Here is a 20,052-nt window from a genome sequence, read left to right on the forward strand (position 1 = left end):
AACAGATCTGCAGTGTTATCTCATGGTTGTTTTAATTTGCATTTCCCTAATAACATATGATGTTGAGCATATTTTCATATGCTTAACTGCCATCTCTATGTTTTCTTTGGTAAGCTGTCTGTTAAAGTCTTTGGCCCATTTTTTAATTGGGTGTGTATTTTTTTATTGTTGAGTTTTAAGAGTTCTTTACATATTTCGGATAACAGTCCATTACCAGATGTATCATTTGCAAATATTTTCTCACTTAAAATGCTTTTTAAGTCTTGAAGGGGAAGTGTCTCTATCAAGGAAGAGGAATGGTGGTGATCGTGGTGTTAAATCGTAGGTGAACTCTATGTGTACACATAGATTTCCTGTCACATTTACATTGATCTTAGTGATCTGTATCCTTCTCTCTCTCTCTGCTTAACTCTTCGAGTAATAATAGGCTCCAGAGTGTCTGGGAGGATACTGGCCTAGGGATTTAGTGCTTCAGTGGAGACAGATAAGTTTCACAGACTATATACATCCAGCTCAGTTTTCAGTTCCAGACATGTTTATCCTGAGGACATCAAATTCAACCTGTTCATGGACATGGATCATCTTTGGTTGTTCCTCCTGCAGCTTCTAGACCTAAGGAGTCACTATGTTCTATCAATTTTACTTCCAAACTATCTCTTATATCAGACTTACATTTTCTATTTCCTTTGTCGTTGCCTTAGCCCGTGCTTTGTAACCCAGGGCCATCCAATAGAAATATAATGTGAGCCACATATGTAATTTAAAATTTTCTAGTAGCCACATTTAAAAAGGTCAAAAGACATAGGGGAAATTAATTTTAATGTTTATTTAACCCAACATATCCAAAATATTTTCATTTCAACATGTAATCAATATGAATAACAAGATTCCACTCTTCTCGTGTGTGTCAAATCTTTTAAGCTTGCAGCACATCTCAATTAATATGTGCCATATTTCGAGGGCTCAATAACCACCATGTTGAGCAGTGCAGTTTGAACCAATCTCCTTGCTCTTAGCATCTCTCCTTTCCATCCTTTTATATGGTCTGTAATATACCATTTCCCTCCTTAATGCCCTCTGATGGTGGGTCTGTAACTGCATGTAGTAAAAAGTCCCATTTCCTTAGTGCTGTTCACTCATTCATTCCATATTTTTTATGTACTCACCATGTGCCAGGTACTCCAGGGTGTCCCCAGTGACAAGACAGGTGTGGTCTCTGCCCCTGAGGAGTGTAATAGGAATTACACTCTAATGGGAATGTAAGCTCCTCAGGGGCCTGGTGAATAAGGCCCTTCCTCTAGCATGAGCTTAAGCCCACCTTTTTCCCACCTCATGGTTTCCCAAACAGATAATCATAACGAATGTGTAATGAGTGTTTCTTGTCTGTTAGGTGCTGTGCCTTATGCTCTCATGGAACACCCATGACAGTGCCACTATTACCCCAATTACAGTGTCCAGAGGGGTTCTAAAAAGAAGGCTGGCAAGGTGGGTGACTTGCCTACAGACACAACCACTAGCACAAAGGGAATCAGCCCCATGCAGTTTGCCTCCAGAGAGGGGGATGCTTCGCCATTGGGCTACCCTGCCTTTTCAGGTGATGCCATTGATTTTGTTGTTGCTTCTGCCTGTAATGCCCTTCTTCTCCCCATGCTTATTTGATGAAGTTATGCCATTATCATTCATGACTCAGTTTAAATCTATTGTATCTCTGTAGCTTTTTCAGACACCTTCATATGCATCCTTTTCTCACAGCTGACAGTCCCCTGCCCCTTCTACCTCTAGCAAAAGTCATCCCACTCTCCTTCATTGAGATTCCCACATTAGAGTGTACACATTGCATTGTTGGCATTTGTTTCTATATCAGTTTCCACTCAGAACTCCACGAGATCAGGTCTGGTTTTTTGTCTTGTTTTAGCTTATCTGTAGGCCTAGCCTGCAGAAATAAGAGGAACAATTTTTTCAACTATTTTCCTTTTGTCTTTTCCCCACTGAGGCTGCTCTGATGTTATTGTAAACATTATTCCAAGGATTTTAGTTTTCCTTATAGAATCAGATGATTGGGAACATTTAAATTTCAGCTAGCACCAAGAAGAGGCAATGAAGAGATAAAGAATTGTCAAAGGATCCTCTGCTGAAGGATGGTTCCAAGCTTTTCAAAATGACAGAGAAACTGCTATTTTTCTTTAAAAAATATGTTCTGGCTCATAGAGAGCTGTTGGTGGGAAGATTATTCGCACCTCAGGATGAAGATCTTGCCAAGGGGTTGTATCCAAGTCCCTGCTAGTATTACCTACTGTTCCAGAAACCCAGGAAGTGTACTAAATCTGGGATATAGCTAAATGTCATTAATTTTAGGTGCTACAAGTTCATTGTGAGTGATGAATTTAGGTTCAGATTCACCTTTGGTTAGCAAATGTTTCCCCGTGCTACATTTTGGATGAGTATTTAAAATACTGAGAGAACAATTTGCCTTTCAGAAACTTTGAACATTTTATAGCCATCACCATTTACATGAAAGCAATTTTAACACATTATCTTCTTTACTTGCTGCAACCATCACCTCGGGATGAACTCTGGCTGAATACGAATTAAGCGGGCAATTGAGAGTAATCAATTCTATAATTCAGACCTTTACTACACTATTTTTCCAGCAGGTGGGATGAACTGAGGAGTGGAAAAAGTACATGGCAACAGAGAGGTCACTCAAAAAATAATTGTGGACTAAATAAACTAAGGGCTTATTTTTTTCTTTTCACAAGTTGGATTAAGAGAAACTCATTTTCTAGCATGGTCTCCTAACATATATTTTTAAGCCCTTCTTGAAGTTGCCTACTTAGCTCTTTCAACTCTGGCACCAAGGGTATATGTTCCTACTTTGCTCCTGTCACTACTTTGGCCACATCCTCAGATTTCTCCCAGGATGCTCCTAGGTCTTAAAGGATGTTTGCCTCCCCCCTTCCCCACCTCCCAAATTCATTCAATTAACACAGGTAGTGAAAGCTTACAAAGGCCAACCACTCTTCTAGGCATGCTGGGAATATAACAGGAAAATGAAACAGGCAAAAAATTACTGTTTGCATGAAGCTTACATGGAGCACACATTTTTTAAAATAATTAATTAATTTATTTATTTATTTATTTTTGGCTGTGTTGGGTCTTTGTTGCTGCGCACGGGATTTTCTCTAGCTGCAGTGAGCGGGGGCTACTCTTGGTTGCGGTGCGCGGGCTTCTCATTGGGTGGCTTCTCTTGTTGCAGAGCACGGGTTCTAGGTGTGCGGGCCTCAGTAGTTGTGGCACTCGGGCTCAGTAGTTGTGGCTCGCAGGCTCTAAGCACAGGCTCAGTAGTTGTGGTGCACGGGCCCAGTTGCTCCGCGGCATGTGGGATCTTCCCGGACTAGGGCTCAAACCCGTGTCCCCTGCACTGGAAGGTGGATTCTTAACCGCTGTGCCACCAGGAAAGCCTGGAGCACACATTAATCTGTGTTTAATGTTAAAATTAATCGATAATTTAAAAATTAATTGATAGTCAATCTAAGAAAGAAATGGACAATTTTATTCGAGCCAACCTGAGGGTTATAACCCAGGAGATAGTCTTTCAGAAAGCTCTGAGGACTGATCTGCCCATTAGAGGTCAAAGCACAGCTATGTAAGTTTTTGAGACAAACGGTTATATATCAAAATAACATATTGACAGTTTACATAGTCCAACAAGGTGATAGTGGGTCATTGTGACCCCTTACAGGATTGAGAAAGGAATATTATCTCCTAAGGAATTACCTTGCTGGTGCCAGGAGGATATTGCCTTTTTTTTTTTTTTTTTGGCTAGTAGGCATTCCTGTGTCTTCCAAGGGGATCTAATTAATGTGTAATGCAGATGCACAATACACACAAAAGGGGAGAGGGTAGTGGCTCAGATGGCAGAAAAAAGTGCATGTTAAATTTTTCTTGTCTTGCCTTTAAAATAATTTTGTTACATCAGTGTGTGTGTGTGTGTGTGTGTGTATACAGATGATAAACATAATGAAGCATAAATATATAGAATGTTATAAAAGAATAACTGCTGTATACAAAAATGAAGCAGAGAAAGGGAATAGAAGATGTTCTGTGTACACTAATTAGTTTTTTGGTAGGGAGGCTGCATTTTAAGAGACCCCAGAACTAATTCTTCAATATAAATCATATTTACCTTGTGATGGTATGGGTAAAAGTGATTGAAGCCTTAAACAACTTTAGGAGGCTCTTTTTTTTTTTAAATTCCAGTTCCTCTCTTTCTCCATATTCTTTCCTTTTCATTCTTGTTTCATCTTTTCATCCCTTTTCCTTGTTGCTGTACAACTTTCTTTAACGAATCATTAGAATGGTGCAATAGAGCAGTTCCATTAACTAGGATTTAAAACCAGTTACCTATCTGAAGCTCAGCTTCTTCATCTGTAAAATGGGGATAACAGAAAACATATTGTGGTGTTGTGAGGATTAGAGATGCAGCATGTTTGCCTTAATGTACAGTGTCTAATTGTAGGCTTCTTTAAACGGTAGCACATCTGCTCTTTATACAGTAAGTGAATAATGGGTGCCCACCTAGAAGTAACTGTCTGGGAAATTTAGAAAAAAAGGGGACTAAGACCCAAACCAGGAAGGAGTCATCCAGCATATTTAACTATTTCTGACAAAGGGCTTTACTAATATCTATTTTGAGATGGATAGGGTAAGCGCTCCAGACTTGCTGGAATATAAAGTTTCCTTCCATAGCACTGATTTAGCTCTTCCCAGCTAATCTTTTTGTTCTCTTTTTTAAACACGCAAGACAATCCAGTAAACAATAATGCCTCTAATAAGCATGCTATGTTTCAGGTACGTTTAAGGATAGAAATTCACTTGATCCTTCAATGACCCTGTGTGGCAGGCACCGTCACCATGTGCAGTTAGAGCTGTGGATATGGGGGGGGGGGGTGCCCCAGAGGGTGGACTCGGGTGTGGGTGCCGCAGTGGTGCCGGTCAGGGGCGCAAGCACACGAGGACACCTGGCCAGGAGTGCTCTCTGTTTCACTGGCCCCGAGTTGGGGTTCGTGCCAACAGAACAGAGAAAAAAACCTTGCAGCACTCCTAACGACCCGTTAGTTCCTTTGGGGTTCCCGTGAGCGCCCCTGTAATGGGCAGCGACCTTCTTCCCTCCTGCCACGAGGAACGTGGTTAGGAGGTAGGCGCCGTGGTGACCCCCAGCCCCCCTCGGACTAGGAAAACGAGCTACACGCTTAGTTTCGGTCACTTAAGATTTTACAGAGGGGCGGGCCTCCTGAGGAGGTGGCGTGGCGCCGAGATGAGTGTGGAACCCCGAAGGCCTCCGAGGGGCTAGGACGCCCGTCTTCCTCGCACCCTCCCGCTCCACCTCTGGGCTGCCTGGCCGCCGGGCCCGGACTTGCCTGGGAGGCCCCCGGCCAGCCGGGGGCGGGCTGTGGGCGGGGCCTCCTCGCGGCACGGCCTGGCCCCGCCCCCGGGCCTCCGTGGCGCCCTCCTCCCCGCCTCGGCCTCTCTCCAGCTCAGTGCTCGCTCCACGTTCCACGCTGCGGCCTCGAGCGCCCGCGAGAGGCAGCTTCGCGGTCGCCGCGCACGCGCCCCAGTCTCTCGCTCACGGCTCTCCCCACGCGAGTGCCTCGCCCGCGAGCGCACGTTCGTTTCTCCTCGCGCGTCCGGCTCTCGGCCGCGGCGGCGGCGGCGGGCGGACCGTGCGGGGCAGCAGCGGATCGGCCGCCGCGGGCTGGACGGCCGACCATGGAGGCGGACGGGGCCGGAGAGCAGATGAGACCGCTTCTCACCCGGGTAACGAGAAGGGTGCGGGCGGCGGGGCTCCTCGGCAGGCGGGCGCGGGGCTCGGCGGACAAAGGCTGGGGCGCGGCGGGCCGGCCGCAGGTCCCGGGTCGGGCCCCCCCACCGCAGGCGGCCGGCGCGCCGGGGCAGCCCCTTTGTGTGACCGCCCGGAGCTGGGGGCGGGCTGCGCGGCGCCAAGGAGGCCGATGTGGGGGGCCGGCAGCGCGCCGCCGGCATCCAGGCTGCCGCGTCCCGGGGTCTTGGCATCCGGGGGCCCGGCAGCCCGCGGGCTCGGCCGGTCAACAGCCGGACAGGCGCCTCCTCGTCTCCGCGGGGCTCGCCTCTCCTTCCCGGCGTTCTCCCCGCCAGGTCTCGGTTCCAGTGGCCTTGGCGCTGGACTTGAGGTCAGACCCTCGATAAACCCATCTTCTTCCTGTGAGGAGGAGCGTGGCCCCACCTGGCTAAGCCACAGGCCGTGGTGAGGAGCCGGTTAAATCTTCCCCGTGTTCCCTGTCTCCCCACCCGCCTGCCGCGCGCTTTGTTCCGGGACTTCTCCGGCCGCGTGGACGAGCCGCCTGCGTTGGCGGCCAAGGCTGCGTCTCGCTGCCGACTCTGCCCGGCCAGCCTCCTCCTCTCTTGGCGAGAACCCGAGTGTCCTCCTGCCGCAGGCCAAGTGCAAAGTGGAAGGTGTTCTGACCCTGCGCGCTGCTCTTTTCAGCAGCCTAGCAAAAGCGCGTTTTCCGCTGAGGCTGGGGGTGGCTTCAGGGTGAGATGGGAGTGGGGGTGGGCTTTCAAAAGGTCGGCATTCGCGTTTGGGATGCCGGACGGGCGGCCTACGCTCAAGAAACTGACTTCCTGCTTTCGTATAGGATGCATAGGTCCCCACGGTTGTGATTCTTTCCTCCCTTCATAGTTCGTGACTCTAAGGGCACAGAGGTGTTAGAAATTTTCCTGCTTCCAGCTCTTACTTGGTGACCAGGAAAGGAGGGAAGGTTGCAGTGAAAAACTTCCAGTCTTTCACAACTAACAGGAAAATTGCTTTTCACGTATTTTTATTCAAGAATTACACTTATTCCCCCCCCCCCCCCCGCCCCCGCTCCCCCCTTCCTTTTAGAGGTTATTGTAAGGGCCTGGAGAGTAGCCATTCATCATTTAAACATGTTCACCTATAAATTCTCAAAACATGGAGAAAAAGTTAGTCTCCAGACAGTGAAGTCGTTTAGCAGTGGTTTTTGGGAAGATCACTCGTACTGATGGTAATGGAATCCTGGAAGCTCGTTCGTCCTAAGGATCTTCTGTAATTCTTTGTGTGGCCTTTGAATAAACTGTGTTTTAGATGTATTTCTTAGCACCTTCTCTGATACTATGTATCAGATACACTTGGCTGTTCTTAAATTTACTATTTGCAAACTTTCAATTCAGAACAGTAAAGAGCCTCAGCGTTTACATAAAGCTGGAGAGAAACTATGATGTGTTCTCAAATATTGCCTCCTTAGCTAGCAAAGGAGGCCTCTGATAATGCCATTGCTTTCCAAATCATTCATTCATTCATTGTGATAACACTACTTAGAACCCATTCTGAAGTATCCAACAAGACAGAACCAGCTCTGCTCAAATGAAGGAGACAAATGACAAAGGGATTATCAAACACTGTTATTAATGGCATGGCAGGGGAGCACTTTGGAAGGGTATACCTTCTAAATCTTGGGAAGATAAGACTTGGCTACAGTAACCATATACAAACTGATAATATAAATCAAATATGATAAGCGATCATACAGTCTAAAAATAGAATGAGAGAACAGGAGAACCGTTGGTTTAAGAAGTAGAGAACACTATTACTTGAAAACTGGGAAGAGGAACTATTTGCGTTGACAAAATTAACTCTTTCCTCACTGATTTTCCACTGGTAAATGCACGTCATAAAAGTGGAAGATTATGGTATTCATCAGTCATAACTTCTCTAACTCCTAGCCAACTGCTTAGCATAGTAAAAAAAAAGTAGAATACAATTATTAGTCCTAAAATGCTATCTTAGGTATGTAATTATGCAAAAATTTTTGAATAAATTGGTGGCAGTTTATATTACTCTGAAACTGGAGCCTATCTGTTTCATAAATCAGGCTCTAAGGTTTCTTCTGCTCTTAAAATTCTGTAATTTTCATTGATTATGGTTTTGAGGAAAGGCATTTATCTTATAGAAAAAAATGCAACTTTTGTTTGCTTTGTACAAAAACTCATTATCCTGGGCCTCCCTGAGAACTGATTTGAACTGTCATTCTTATTTTCTGGTATAGATTAAATCCTGTTACAACAAATAGCACTGTTTAGAAGGTTCCCAGGTTTTAGGAAATGTTCTACTTTTAAGCACTATATGATTTAACAGGATTCTGTTAATAATTGTTACGTAATTTCATTCATTTTACCACTATCTATTAAGTATCTCCTAGGTGGCAGGCACTGGGGATATAAGCAGACAAGGTAGGCAGAATCCTAACCTCATTGAGTTTATTTTGGCATGTGTAGTGAATACAGTGATAGCATTTGCATTCCTGCTAATTCCACTTGTGAGTGCTAGTTAAAACATTTTCATGAGTTAGAAATACTTTTAGAAAAGTAGTTGTTAGTAGAAATGAAAGATATTAACAACCTGGTATGAATTCAGTGGTGATTGGCAGTAGAAGGTTTTTTGGTAGGTCTTTAAGTATGCATTCTCTTTGGGGAGCTCTCTGACTAGGTATGGTTAGCTCTAGAGATATTAAGCACCCCAGGCACATTATAAGGATTTTAGTTCCCTTTTGGCCTTATAGTTGGTATCTCTGGGCCACGATCTGTGGAGATGTAATAAAGGGAACAATAGCAAATCTGTCATCAGTCCAACTGAAACTGTGGGACAGTTGAGTTGGATTGAAGAATTGGTTTATTTGGTAACTGAGCTGGGGAAGTACACAGGTTTTCTTCTAAGAGAACTTAAGATATGAAAATAGAGTGTTTTGTTACACTAAACTCCTGTTAATTGGGTAGGTTAAAATCGAAAGCCAAAGTAACCTGGTGTTGGAGGAACCTGGTATGTTATTTTAGTGGTATGTGGTGTGCTAAAACCTTGGCACTTATACTTGTCAACATCCTGTAATGGGTTTTTCTTCCTCTTTCCTTCCCTTTCTTTCTTACTGTATTTTGCTGCAAATGTGATCTTAAAGTAGATAGTATCTGCAACTCACAAAATGGGCCATTTATATCAAGGAGCATACAGGTGATTCATAGGGTTAATATTATAGATTATTCAGTGTGGCTTTTGTTATAGTTTTCTCTTATTGATTAAGGATTCTTCTATAGTTACTACTTTTTTTGCATACATTATTTCCAATTTTGCAATAAGCATGTATCAGTAATAAAGATAAGTGTTTATATATGTAAAGGTTCAGTTAGCTACCTCCTCCTCTTTTTTAGCCTCCTTTTGAACAAGAGAATTTTTGATTCCTGTACAAAGCAGGTAGCTATTCCAAGGTTCTAACTTAAAATGAAGTTTGCCTCTGTTTTTGTTAGCAGACAACTTTATGTATTTTGTTGAGTAGTACTCATTGAATTTTACAACTTGGGGAGACTTTTAGGATTATTTGTAATTGCAGTTGACCCTTGAACAACACAGAAGTTAGGGGTTCTGACCCTCCATGCAGTGGAAAATCCTCTGTATCTGCAGTTCCACATCCACAGATTCAACCACCTGTGGACCGTGTAAGATGTGGTACGTGTTTGTTGAAAAAAAATCCACATATAAGTGGACCTTCATTGTTAAAGGGTCAGCTGTATAATGATAATAAACCATGAAGGGGTCTGTGGTTGGCATAGTGTTACGATGGTGTTTGGTGATGCTGCTGCTGACAGTCTTCCTGAGGGCAGAGGGCCAGCAGACTGGAGTAGTCCTGGATTCCTAAAGTACTGACTCTTTGCTTCCATGGGCTGAATGCTTTTCAGTGACTGCTGTGAGATGAGAGTGGCCAAACACTTTTTCAGTGCTTGATTTAGGAAGATAATGAGATTATGCTATAGATTTGCATATTTATCTGGAGCTGATATGCCAGTGTAGAAAGGTTCTAGTTTGGCTATTTTAAGCATATTTTCAGATTTCCTCCAAAGAGGTTATTTTTAAGTATTTTAATTTTTCTTTAGCCATAGTTTGAATTTTAATAAGTTTATTTAGAGCAGTTTTTTTGGGGGGGGCACAGTAAGTATCACAGTGAAGGGTGAAACAATCCACCTTTCATAACAAAATAGAAAAGATGCACTAATATTTTTAATATCCTTTCTTTTTCTTTGTAGAGAGTGTTATGTTGACTGGTATCATTTGGTTCTCATTCTTTTCCCATGTCAGGCAGTATAGAATCGTCTTCTCTCCGGATTCTAGGACTGCATTGCTTCTTTTTGTCAGATTGCTCGATTTGGAGAGCTGTTGAGTTGTATATCATCTCTCATCAGACACTTGGGAAATGGATATATCTTTGAAAACGGATTCACATGTGCAAGATGCCTATACTCATGTAGAGCATGAGAAGGGACAAGATGATACTCAAAATCTTTTTCTCGGGCTTCCCTGGTGGCGCAGTGGTTGAGAATCTGCCTGCCAATGCAGGGGACACGGGTTCGAGCCCTGGTCTGGGAAGATCCCACATGCCACGGAGCAACTGGGCCCGTGAGCCACAATTACTGAGCCTGCGCGTCTGGAACCTGTGAGCCTGTGCTCCGCAACAAGAGAGGCCGCGATGGTGAGAGGCCCGCGCACCGCGATGAGGAGTGGTCCCCACTTGCCGCAACTAGAGAAAGCCCTCGCACAGAAACGAAGACTCAACACAGTCATAAATAAATAAATAAAATAAATAAAAAAAATAATAATAAAAAAAAATTAAAAAAAAAATCTTTTTCTCATAATTTCCCATAACATATAATTAACACTTGGTGCTTTTGTGCTTGGTGCCTGTTCTCTTATATACAGAATATTTTCAGCCTAATACTACTCTTTATTCTGGAAAAATACTGACAATACTTACACAGAACTCCTCTCACTTTAGGAATTGATATATTCAACAACAACAAAAAAGGAATAAAGCAAATTTATGTATAGTAGACTCTTCCCATTGAGTTCCATGGTAGTATTGGAGATGTTTCTGTTAAAATAAGTCTTTAAGAAACACATTTTTGATAAGAATTTAAATTAGAAGTTCCCATTGTACTATACTTTGGCCACTGGGATATTATCTTGATCTAGAAAACATCTTTCCTTTTCAAAATTTTAGCACTTTTTAATATTTGCCATGGGTGGGTGGGGTTCTGGGGGGACGAAGTGTCAGGAAAGGGAGGGAAGAGGGTATTACAGGGCTGTGTTTGTCTGAATTATGACAGATGCAACTTTAGCATCAGGCTTGATGAGAGGAGCCTGGGCTGGGCTTCAGCCCCTACTGGTTCTCTCCTCCGAATGCTCTTCTGTATCACCCTCAAAACCAAATGTGGTGGCCCTGCATGTATCACCTTTTCAATTTAATACCTCTTCTCTCCTAATCATTATAGCATGACTGTAATCATGCTTGGGGATTCTTTGATCTGCATTTAAAACGCACAGAATTTTTTTTTGTTTCTCCTGGGCATTTACACAGTCATGTTCAAATTTGCTGCAGTTATATTTCTAGTAGATACTACTGTCTAATGTAAAATGCATTGCGTTTTTAAAATCCCAGATAAGATTACACATTGTATAAGATGAATTAAAGGCCAACTTTCTTAATCCTGTAAGAACCTAATTTATTTATTTAAAATAAGAGACACCTGTGTAAAAATCAGACCACAACCCCTTGTAAAAGTTCCCACAGTTATTTAATAGAATTTACTTTGCCTGATATCATTAATTGTTATATATGATCCCTTTGAGTATGCTTTATTCACTTTGCACCAAGGAACACCTCATGGCGAATTTTCTGCTTTGCATGAAAAGTGCTCTGAGTTCTGTCCTAGAGTTGGGTATTGATGGTGCCATAGATAATATAGCACTGTCTGTTTAAAATTGCTTCTAAAATAGATATGCCCATGGGGACTGTGGAAGGGCCTCACGGGTCCGTGAATCCCCAGAAACTGAAAAATTTTAAGTTTATATGCATTATCTAGGAGAGGGTCAAATAGCTTTACATTCAGATCTCGAAGGGGTTTATAATTCAGAAAACAGCTAAGGCCTAGTCTAAAAATTAGCTCAGTTTGGTTTTGTGCCTTCCTTGAAAGTTCATAGTCTTATATTTTGCTTAACTAGATGACAATAGTTATTATTATTTTTTTGGCAGTCACTGACTGATAAGAACTTTTTTTTAATTAAAAAGTAATACAAAAATATAAATATAATTCTATTATTAGGTTGTATTTGGCTATAAGTTACATAACTTCAACTCCAAGTGATTTAACAAAAAGAAATTTACCATCTTGTTATCTCACATGATGAGAATACAGACTTGGTAACAATTCAGTGATAATTGATTTCATTAAGAACTCATATTCCATCCATTACTCTACTGTGCCATTTAGTGGGGAGGCTTTGGTCTTAGACTGGCTCTCCTCATGTTCACAAGGTGGCTGTAGCATTTCGATCACATTCTAAAGCAACATTATCCAGAGACAGCAGAGACCCTATCTTGTGTAACTTTTTTTAGGAATAAGGAAACCTTTCCCAAAAGCCACTTGACAGACTTCCCCATATGTTTTACTGACCAGAATTCTGTTACATGCCCTTTTTTTTTTTTAACATCTTTATTGGAGTATAATTGCTTTACAATGGTGTGTTAGTTTCTTCTGTATAACAAAGTGAATCAGCTATACATATACATATATCCCCATGTCTCCTCCCTCTTGCATCTCCCTCCCACCCTCCCTATCCCACCCCTCTAGGTAGACACAAAGCACCAAGCTGAGCTGATCTCCCTGTGCTATGCGACTGCTTCCCACTAGCTATCTATTTTACATTTGGTAGTGTATATATGTCCATGCCACTCTCTCACTTCATAGATGACAGTAATTATTAAATTCACCCCAGTATTCGCTAAAGTTTTGCAAAATACTATACACCTGTAGAAGGTTTTGCAAAAGAACCATTCTGTAGCCAAATTAAGTTCGGTAAATGTCACGTGCTATACTTTTGGGAGATTCACAATGCACAATTAAAGGCTCTGAGAAAGACATTCAGCTTTGATGGGGAGAGAATGCAGCCATGTGGGGTAGAAATTTCTGATGGTTCTTACAAAATCTGAACAGTAGGTCACTGGGAATTCCCTGGCGGTCAGGTAGTTAGGGCTCTGTGCTTCCACGGCAGGGGACACAGGTTCGATTCCTGGTCTGGGAACTAAAACCCCGCATGCCGTGTGGCGCCCCCTCCCCGCCCCCCCGACAAAAAGTAGGTCACTAATATGTTGTGTTATTATAGGTCTAAGAAAGCAAATCCTATGGTATTTATAATTCACTTTGTTACAGTAACAGAGATTTGAAAAATGTATCACTTAAGAAGATACTTTGGAAGCAACATGATAGGGCACTGGATGAATAAATTATGGTATATCCACACCGTAGGTTGCTACAGCTATGAAAAAGGAATGAGGAAGATCTCTTTGTACTGATGTGGAGAGATCTCTGGGATATATTGATTTAAAAAAATCAAGGTGTGGGTCAGAAGATACTATTTCATGCCTTTTCTCTAAGGGGAGTAATAAGAATGTATATTTGTAGTAGTATTTGTATAAATACCCTGGAAATATTGTCAAAAGACTAATAAAAACGATTGCCATTGAGAGTATGAGGGAACAGGACTTGAGACAAGAGTGGGAACAAAACTTCAGTGTACAGTAAGTCCCCTACGTAGGAACTTTCAAAGATGTGAACGTGCATGTCCAATCATGTAAGTTAGTTCACGTGTCCGGCGTACATTGTCATGTGTGTGCATTCTCTACAAGTGGTTGTACTTTTGTGTACTTTACTGTACAGTACTGTATAGAGTACAGTAGTACAGTATCTTTATTTCAAGCCCAGGATGTCTGGAAGCACGTGTAAAAGCAGCAGTGATGTAGCTGGTACTGCTAAGAAGTGCCTGGAATTGGAGGCCCAGAGAAAGGACGGAGAGAGACAAGAGGAAGAAGAAGTAACTGAAGAACCGAAGAGATTCACGATGCAGGAAATGGCAAGGGGATTTTCTTTATTTGAAGAGGCACTGTTAGTTTTTGAGGCACAGGACCCGAAAGTGGAATGGTACATGAAGGTTGCAGCACCCATTCAGAAGGCAATCCAGTGCTACCGTATCATCTATGGTGAAAAAAAAAGAGCTACTACCCAGACATCACTGGATTGTTTTTTCAAGAGGGTAGATAGAATTGAATCCAGCAAGGAACCAGAACCTGTGCCATCAACGTCAGGCGTGAGTGAAATTGCAGCTTGCCCTCCGTCTCCTATTGCTGACGATCCTTCAGCTCTACCATCTCCCACCTCCTCTCCCTCCTCCAGTCAGTAACTCTTCTTGCCTGTTCACTTGATGCCAGCCCCTGTATGCCAGCTGTTGCACTGTACTATTGTACTTTTCAAGGTACTGGACTGTAAGATTAAAAATGTTTTTATTTTTTGTGTTTGTTTGTTTTTTATATATTATTTGTGTGAAAAGTATGATAAACCTATTACAGTACAGTACTATACAGCTGATTGTATTAGGTGGGTACCTAGGCTAACTTTGTTGGACTTACGAACAAATTGGACTTACGAATGTGCTCTCAGAACGGCACTCGTTCATATGCAGGGGACACACTGTATACCTTTCAATATAGTTTTGATTTTTGAACCATGCAAACATATTCAGTAAAATAGGATGATTTCTTATATTGTTTTATGTCATGGGTTGACATATTTATCCAGCTATTTCATGAAAGAGAATTGTATAGCTGTCGATATAGTGTAGTATATTATGAACTACGTAATTTTTCATGTTCTAAAGGTGCCATATAACAATACATGTCTATCAGTAAAATCAGATACTACATGCCTAATTATGATAATGAATGCTCGATTCCTTTGGAAATTTTAAGTTTGCATGTTACCGATGTCCTGATCCTTCTCTCCCTTTCAACTTCTTTCTATCCAGGGATTTAGATTAGTGAGGAGTCAGTGGAAGGTAGGATGTGGGAAGAGACTGAGGGTGATGCTGTTATAAATGAAAGTGCCTTAGGTGTAAGGAAGTAACTGCCTGGTTATATATATGTCTTTAAACTTTGTTTTCCTTTATGATTTTTATACTTCCCTTCGATTGAGGATCATATACATTAAAAAAATTATCCAGGTTAATTACATTTGTTGAGAGTACTGTGGCACAGTTGCAGGGGCCCCACTCGCATTGCTGTCCTGTGTCTGCTCCGGAAGGCAGCGTCTGCCTTGCTGACTGGCTTCTCTGGGCTGTGCAGCATGGCATTGCTCTGGGAAGACGCCCTGTAACTGTGGGTTCCTCCTGTTCTGTGTAATCCATGTGAAACGTCTAGCCCTACACTTTAAAAAATTAGTTACACGTAAAACTAAAGAAATGATTTCCACTTAGCCAGTTTTTAGAAGCCAGTAATTTGGAAAAGAGTGATGATCATTTTTTTCCCTCTCCTGAGGGTGTTTTTATATTTCCATTTGAGTGTAAACCTCAGTGATATTCTGAGACTACAGCACCTCAGATGAAACAGTGAAACCCCACTGAAGACTGCTCACTCTTCCTTCAATCGCAGCACTGGCGGTGAAGGATGTCATTTTTCTCACATGGATGCGCGTCACTTATCTAAGATATTTGGTTTTAACCTTGCTGTGGCTAAGTTGGTGAAGAACTGGAAACTGACTTTTTACAGAAAGCCTGCTTTGAGCCATGCATTTTTTTAGGCATCTTTAAATCACTTACTATTCCTGTTGCAGATGTGAACTCATAGGCAGAGAGGGTTTCTGAAATTTCCCAGGCCATACGGTTAGTAAGAGGCTAACCTGAGATTTGAACTCATGGTTGGTGCCAGACCACTGCTTACTCCTCGTCTTCCATCTCTCGTTAGTCTGGAGTAATGAGAGATCCCTGTTTGTCAGTACCTTAACATTAAGCATACTAGGTGATTTTACTGGTGTGATAGTTGAAAGCTCTATTTGCCTCAGATAACTGTAGTTTTCTTCTATATTTAAAAGCTTTCTTACGATAACTTTTGTGAATTAGTTGCTAATATTACAGAAGTTAAATATTTTAATGAAATTTGCCCCTTTGCCTCCAGGTTCTCTGAGGGCTGGGATAGAATTTTTCTGGATCATTACTCAGTTCTCAGCTAGGTCTGTTCTAGGTTTTCAAACGTAGAAGGTATTCAGTGAATATTTGTTCAATGAATGAATGCTAGGATAATACCATGAACTCATAGACTTGAAGTTGAATATATTTCTAGTTAATTGTTTAATCAGTAACTTAATAAATTATATAACTTTTATTTGTGGTTAAGAGAAAGGCTTCTACTTTGCTTGATATAACTGCCAGTAGAAGAGAATAGAATGTTCCTTTCCTTGGTTCTGTTGAGGGGGAATATTGAATAAATGGTTTGGATTGATCCCAAAGTAAGAGTACTTAACATTTTTTTTAACCTGAGCTAGGATTTTAGGCAAGTGAGCATTAAGCATCATTAAAATGAAAATTTTATGACTCTTAAGATATTTTCACAAGTTTGAAATACATTTCTATTGATTGTTGGAAAACAGTAGGTATTTTACTTATATATTAATACTTCTATAATAGTTTCTTCATGAAAATCAGTGACTTTCAAAATATATGATTATAGCCAATGGCAAGAAAAGGGATCTCAAATCCCAGATATGATGTCAGCTGTTATATATATTGGTTTAAAATTGTGCTGTTTTTATTAATTCTTTAGAATGATTACTTACATAATAGAACTTTTTTGTTCATCTGCTTTTAATTTTATACCTTTGAGGTTTGTGGACCCTCTTCCTTCCTGGACTCTGCCTCCCTAACTTTGCAGTCCACTCATCACTGCCTGTGCAGGTGCTGTAAGTAACCAGTGCACTGACTCAGCATCCTTCAGTATTCTGTGCTTTTTTCTGTTTTCCTTTAATTGTTCCCAGATGACCTCATAATATGTTCAGGAGGAACTTCCTTTTCCATTTTTGCACGTGCCATTAGCAGTATCCTCAGGATAAGGTTCTGTTAGGAGCCTGTTTATGTCTGGCCAACTTGTAATAAGGGATTCATTCAGACTAAAAATTGGCCTTCATTTGGTCTTTCATTTTATTTTATTGAGCTATTTTTATTCAGTAATAGGAAATTTACTAAATAACCACAAGCCCAAAACCTCTTTTTCAAAACAAGGTAAAATTTAGAAGTAGCTTAACTTTAGTCCCTGGTGTAACAGCTACATGCTTGGGTTTCAGACACACCTGGGTTCCGTATCCCTAATCTGCCACCAGGTGGCCTTGGGCCACTACCATCTTTGAATCTCATTTTTCTCATCTGTAAAATTGATATTATAATACTTATAGGGCTTTTTCATGATTAAGGAAAAGAATATACTGTATAAAATGCTAACTGTGACCTTGGAAACTTGTTATGAATATCATCCTGTGTTCTTATAAATTATCTCATGTAACAGAATTCTAAAAGAGTTAGTGTACATATTGATTGAAGAAATAGATAGAAAATAGAAAGTCAACTCCCCTTAAACCCTAGCATTGAGAGATTCTGATTAGCTCTGTGCGGAGGGACTATGTATTAGGAAACACTTGGTTTTCCTCCTGTGCTTCTCGTCTATGCTCATGCTACTACCACCCTTGCAGCAGTTCTGACATCAGATGTGTGCGGGTTGTTCCCACACCAAGCAGTTCTGTGACAGCGGCTGAGTGTCCTGTAATCTCACTCAGTTTTGACACTCTCCTTCTGGAGATGGTGTCAGGTCCCATGGGCTCAGTCTCACAAGGCTGCCTGCCCCCCGCCCCCACCCCTTCGATGCCACTTGCAAGTCCTGATGGCCCCCTGGGCATCTGAGTCATCAGCTATAAATCAGAGGTTTCCGTGACTCCCTCCTTGGAGTTGATTAGTTTGCTAGAGTGGCTCACAGAACTCAGGAAAAGTTTACTTACCATTTGCCAACTTACTATAAAAGGGTGTGATAAAGGATACAGATGAACATCCAGATGAAAGAGATACACAGGGCCAGGTATATGGGAGGTGCCGTCTCTGGGAAGCCACTCTCCCACTTCCTCCATGTGTTCAGGAACCCAGAAGCTCTCCAAATGCCTCACTTGTGGGATTTTTATGGAGGCTTCATCATGTAGGCATGACAGTCATTAAATCCTTCTCCAGTCCCCTCCCCTCTCTGGAGAATGGGGTCTGGGGCTAAAAGTTTCAAGCTTCTCGTCATGGCTTAGTCTTTCTGGTGACCGCCCCCATCCAGGAGCCCACCCAGTCACCTCATTAGAACAAGACACTGCTGTCACCCAGGAAACTCCAAGGGATTTAGGAGCCCTGTGTCAGGAACTGGGGTCAAAGACCAAATACTAGAACAAAAGATGTTCTTAGTGCTGTATTACTTAGGAAATTACAAGGGCTTTAGGAGTTCTGTGCCAGGAACCAGGGACAGAGACCAATATATATATTTATTGGTCTCTTATCTCACAGGTTAGATAATGGGTTATTGCCTTACACCTCAAATTTAAAAGAATATAATTATATTTTGACAAAGTGTTTAGAAGTTTAAAGCATAATATAGTTATTTTTCTTTAAATAATGTTAACCATTTGACAAAACATTTAAAATGTGATATATGTCTCTCCTTTTAAAAATAGACTACTGATCATTGACTAGCTTTAGGCTTGTGGGTATTTTTAATCTTATCTTGTTTTAATTATTTTCTTTTGTCACTGAATTTCTTATCTACTATAGATTTGTTATAGATAACAAATGAAATCTTGTAGTTATTAAATGGGATGGGGGAAGGGTTTTCTGTTATGTCACTCTGGCACAAATTTTACCACCTACGATGGATGGTCTTCTAATTCTTGGCTTGTTGTAGATTGCTGGGGTTGCTAGATAGCTTAATACTGTCTTGATGAGATTTTACTGTATTTTCTTGTTAGGATATCAGAATTTAGTCTGCAGGGTATTACAATGCAAAAGAGTTTCGCACACTGCTTGGCAGAGTAGGTATAAGATAGTTCCTAGTTATTCTGCTGAGGCATGATAATAAATTATACTTTATAAAGAGTTCATAGTTTCTTCTTAAATTTAATTGTCATTTATATTATTTTTTCTGTAATCTGAAGTAACAAGAATGTATTTTATTGGATAAAGTGAATATTCTGAATTTTGTTTTGCGTATACATACACACATACATACATATAAATGTATACACACAGTCATTTTATATATGTGATTATATGTTTATTTGAATCATTGGATAATTAAACAACATAGAGACACTTAGGAATTTTCAGATTAACTATGTAACATTGAATTTTATTGAGTTAAAATAGTCAAGTTTTCATTCTGTTTTACGAACATGTGATTTCTCATGGGAGTTTTAAAGTAAGGCAGTTTGTTTTAAGGATGTCAGTGTGGACTTAATTAAGTTAACTGTACTTTTCTGAGGTTGATGTTTTCTTACCTACATTTTTCAAGCTACTTCAAATCATTTTTAAAGACAGTTTTGATAGAGTAAGATATAAATAAATAAAAGTAATTTTATTGATTAGAAACCAAAACATAGTATTTTAACATAATGATCTCACAGCAAGGTATGACCTCCCCCAAATTTAGAATTCACATTGGAGGTATGAGGAGGGGTGGGCGATAAGGTGGTAAAGGGGGGTGAGGGAAAGAATTTTAGATTAAGTTTCATCATTTCAGATCACAGTTGAAAATTACCAGTTGCCTGTTTTACATAATTGCATCTACTCAGTTTTTATATGTTAACTTATTTTGCAAGGGCTGAAAATAGCCATTCTTATTCTTTGCATTCTTATTATTGCATTGATTTAGCAATAAATGGGTTTAAAAGGTTAAGTGCTGAATATTGAGTGGATTAGCCATGAGGGATTGTTTTACACTTGCAGTGCCGGTGCTTCTCCCCTTATGGTTGTGAACTTCAAATAGGGGCAGTCTGAGATGACAGTTTGGTGGCAGTGAATTTCAGATCATCGGGGATTGCTTCATCTCCCTGTGTCTAGAA

At 41.1% G+C, this 20,052-nt stretch overlaps 1 protein-coding gene across 10 annotated transcripts in view; it reads left to right on the forward strand.

Moving 5' to 3' along the window:
* Window positions 1–1,285: 1,285 nt before the first annotated feature.
* Window positions 1,286–20,052, forward strand: part of SLC4A7 (solute carrier family 4 member 7) — a 119,106-nt gene continuing 100,339 nt past the window's right edge. For 3 of the 10 annotated variants that reach the window (XM_082346458.1, XM_082346461.1, XM_082346462.1), the window contains exon 1: window positions 1,289–5,817. In XM_082346458.1, the coding sequence (XP_082202584.1) occupies window positions 5,770–5,817 (48 nt within the window). In that variant the 5' untranslated portion in view covers window positions 1,289–5,769. Of the gene's footprint in view, window positions 5,818–20,052 lie in introns of all 10 variants that reach the window. The other 7 variants (XM_082346456.1, XM_082346457.1, XM_082346450.1 and 4 more) reach the window with 5 other exon arrangements.

Source organism: Balaenoptera borealis (genome assembly GCF_965194805.1).
Source record: "Balaenoptera borealis genome assembly, chromosome: 12".
NCBI lineage: Eukaryota > Metazoa > Chordata > Mammalia > Artiodactyla > Balaenopteridae > Balaenoptera > Balaenoptera borealis.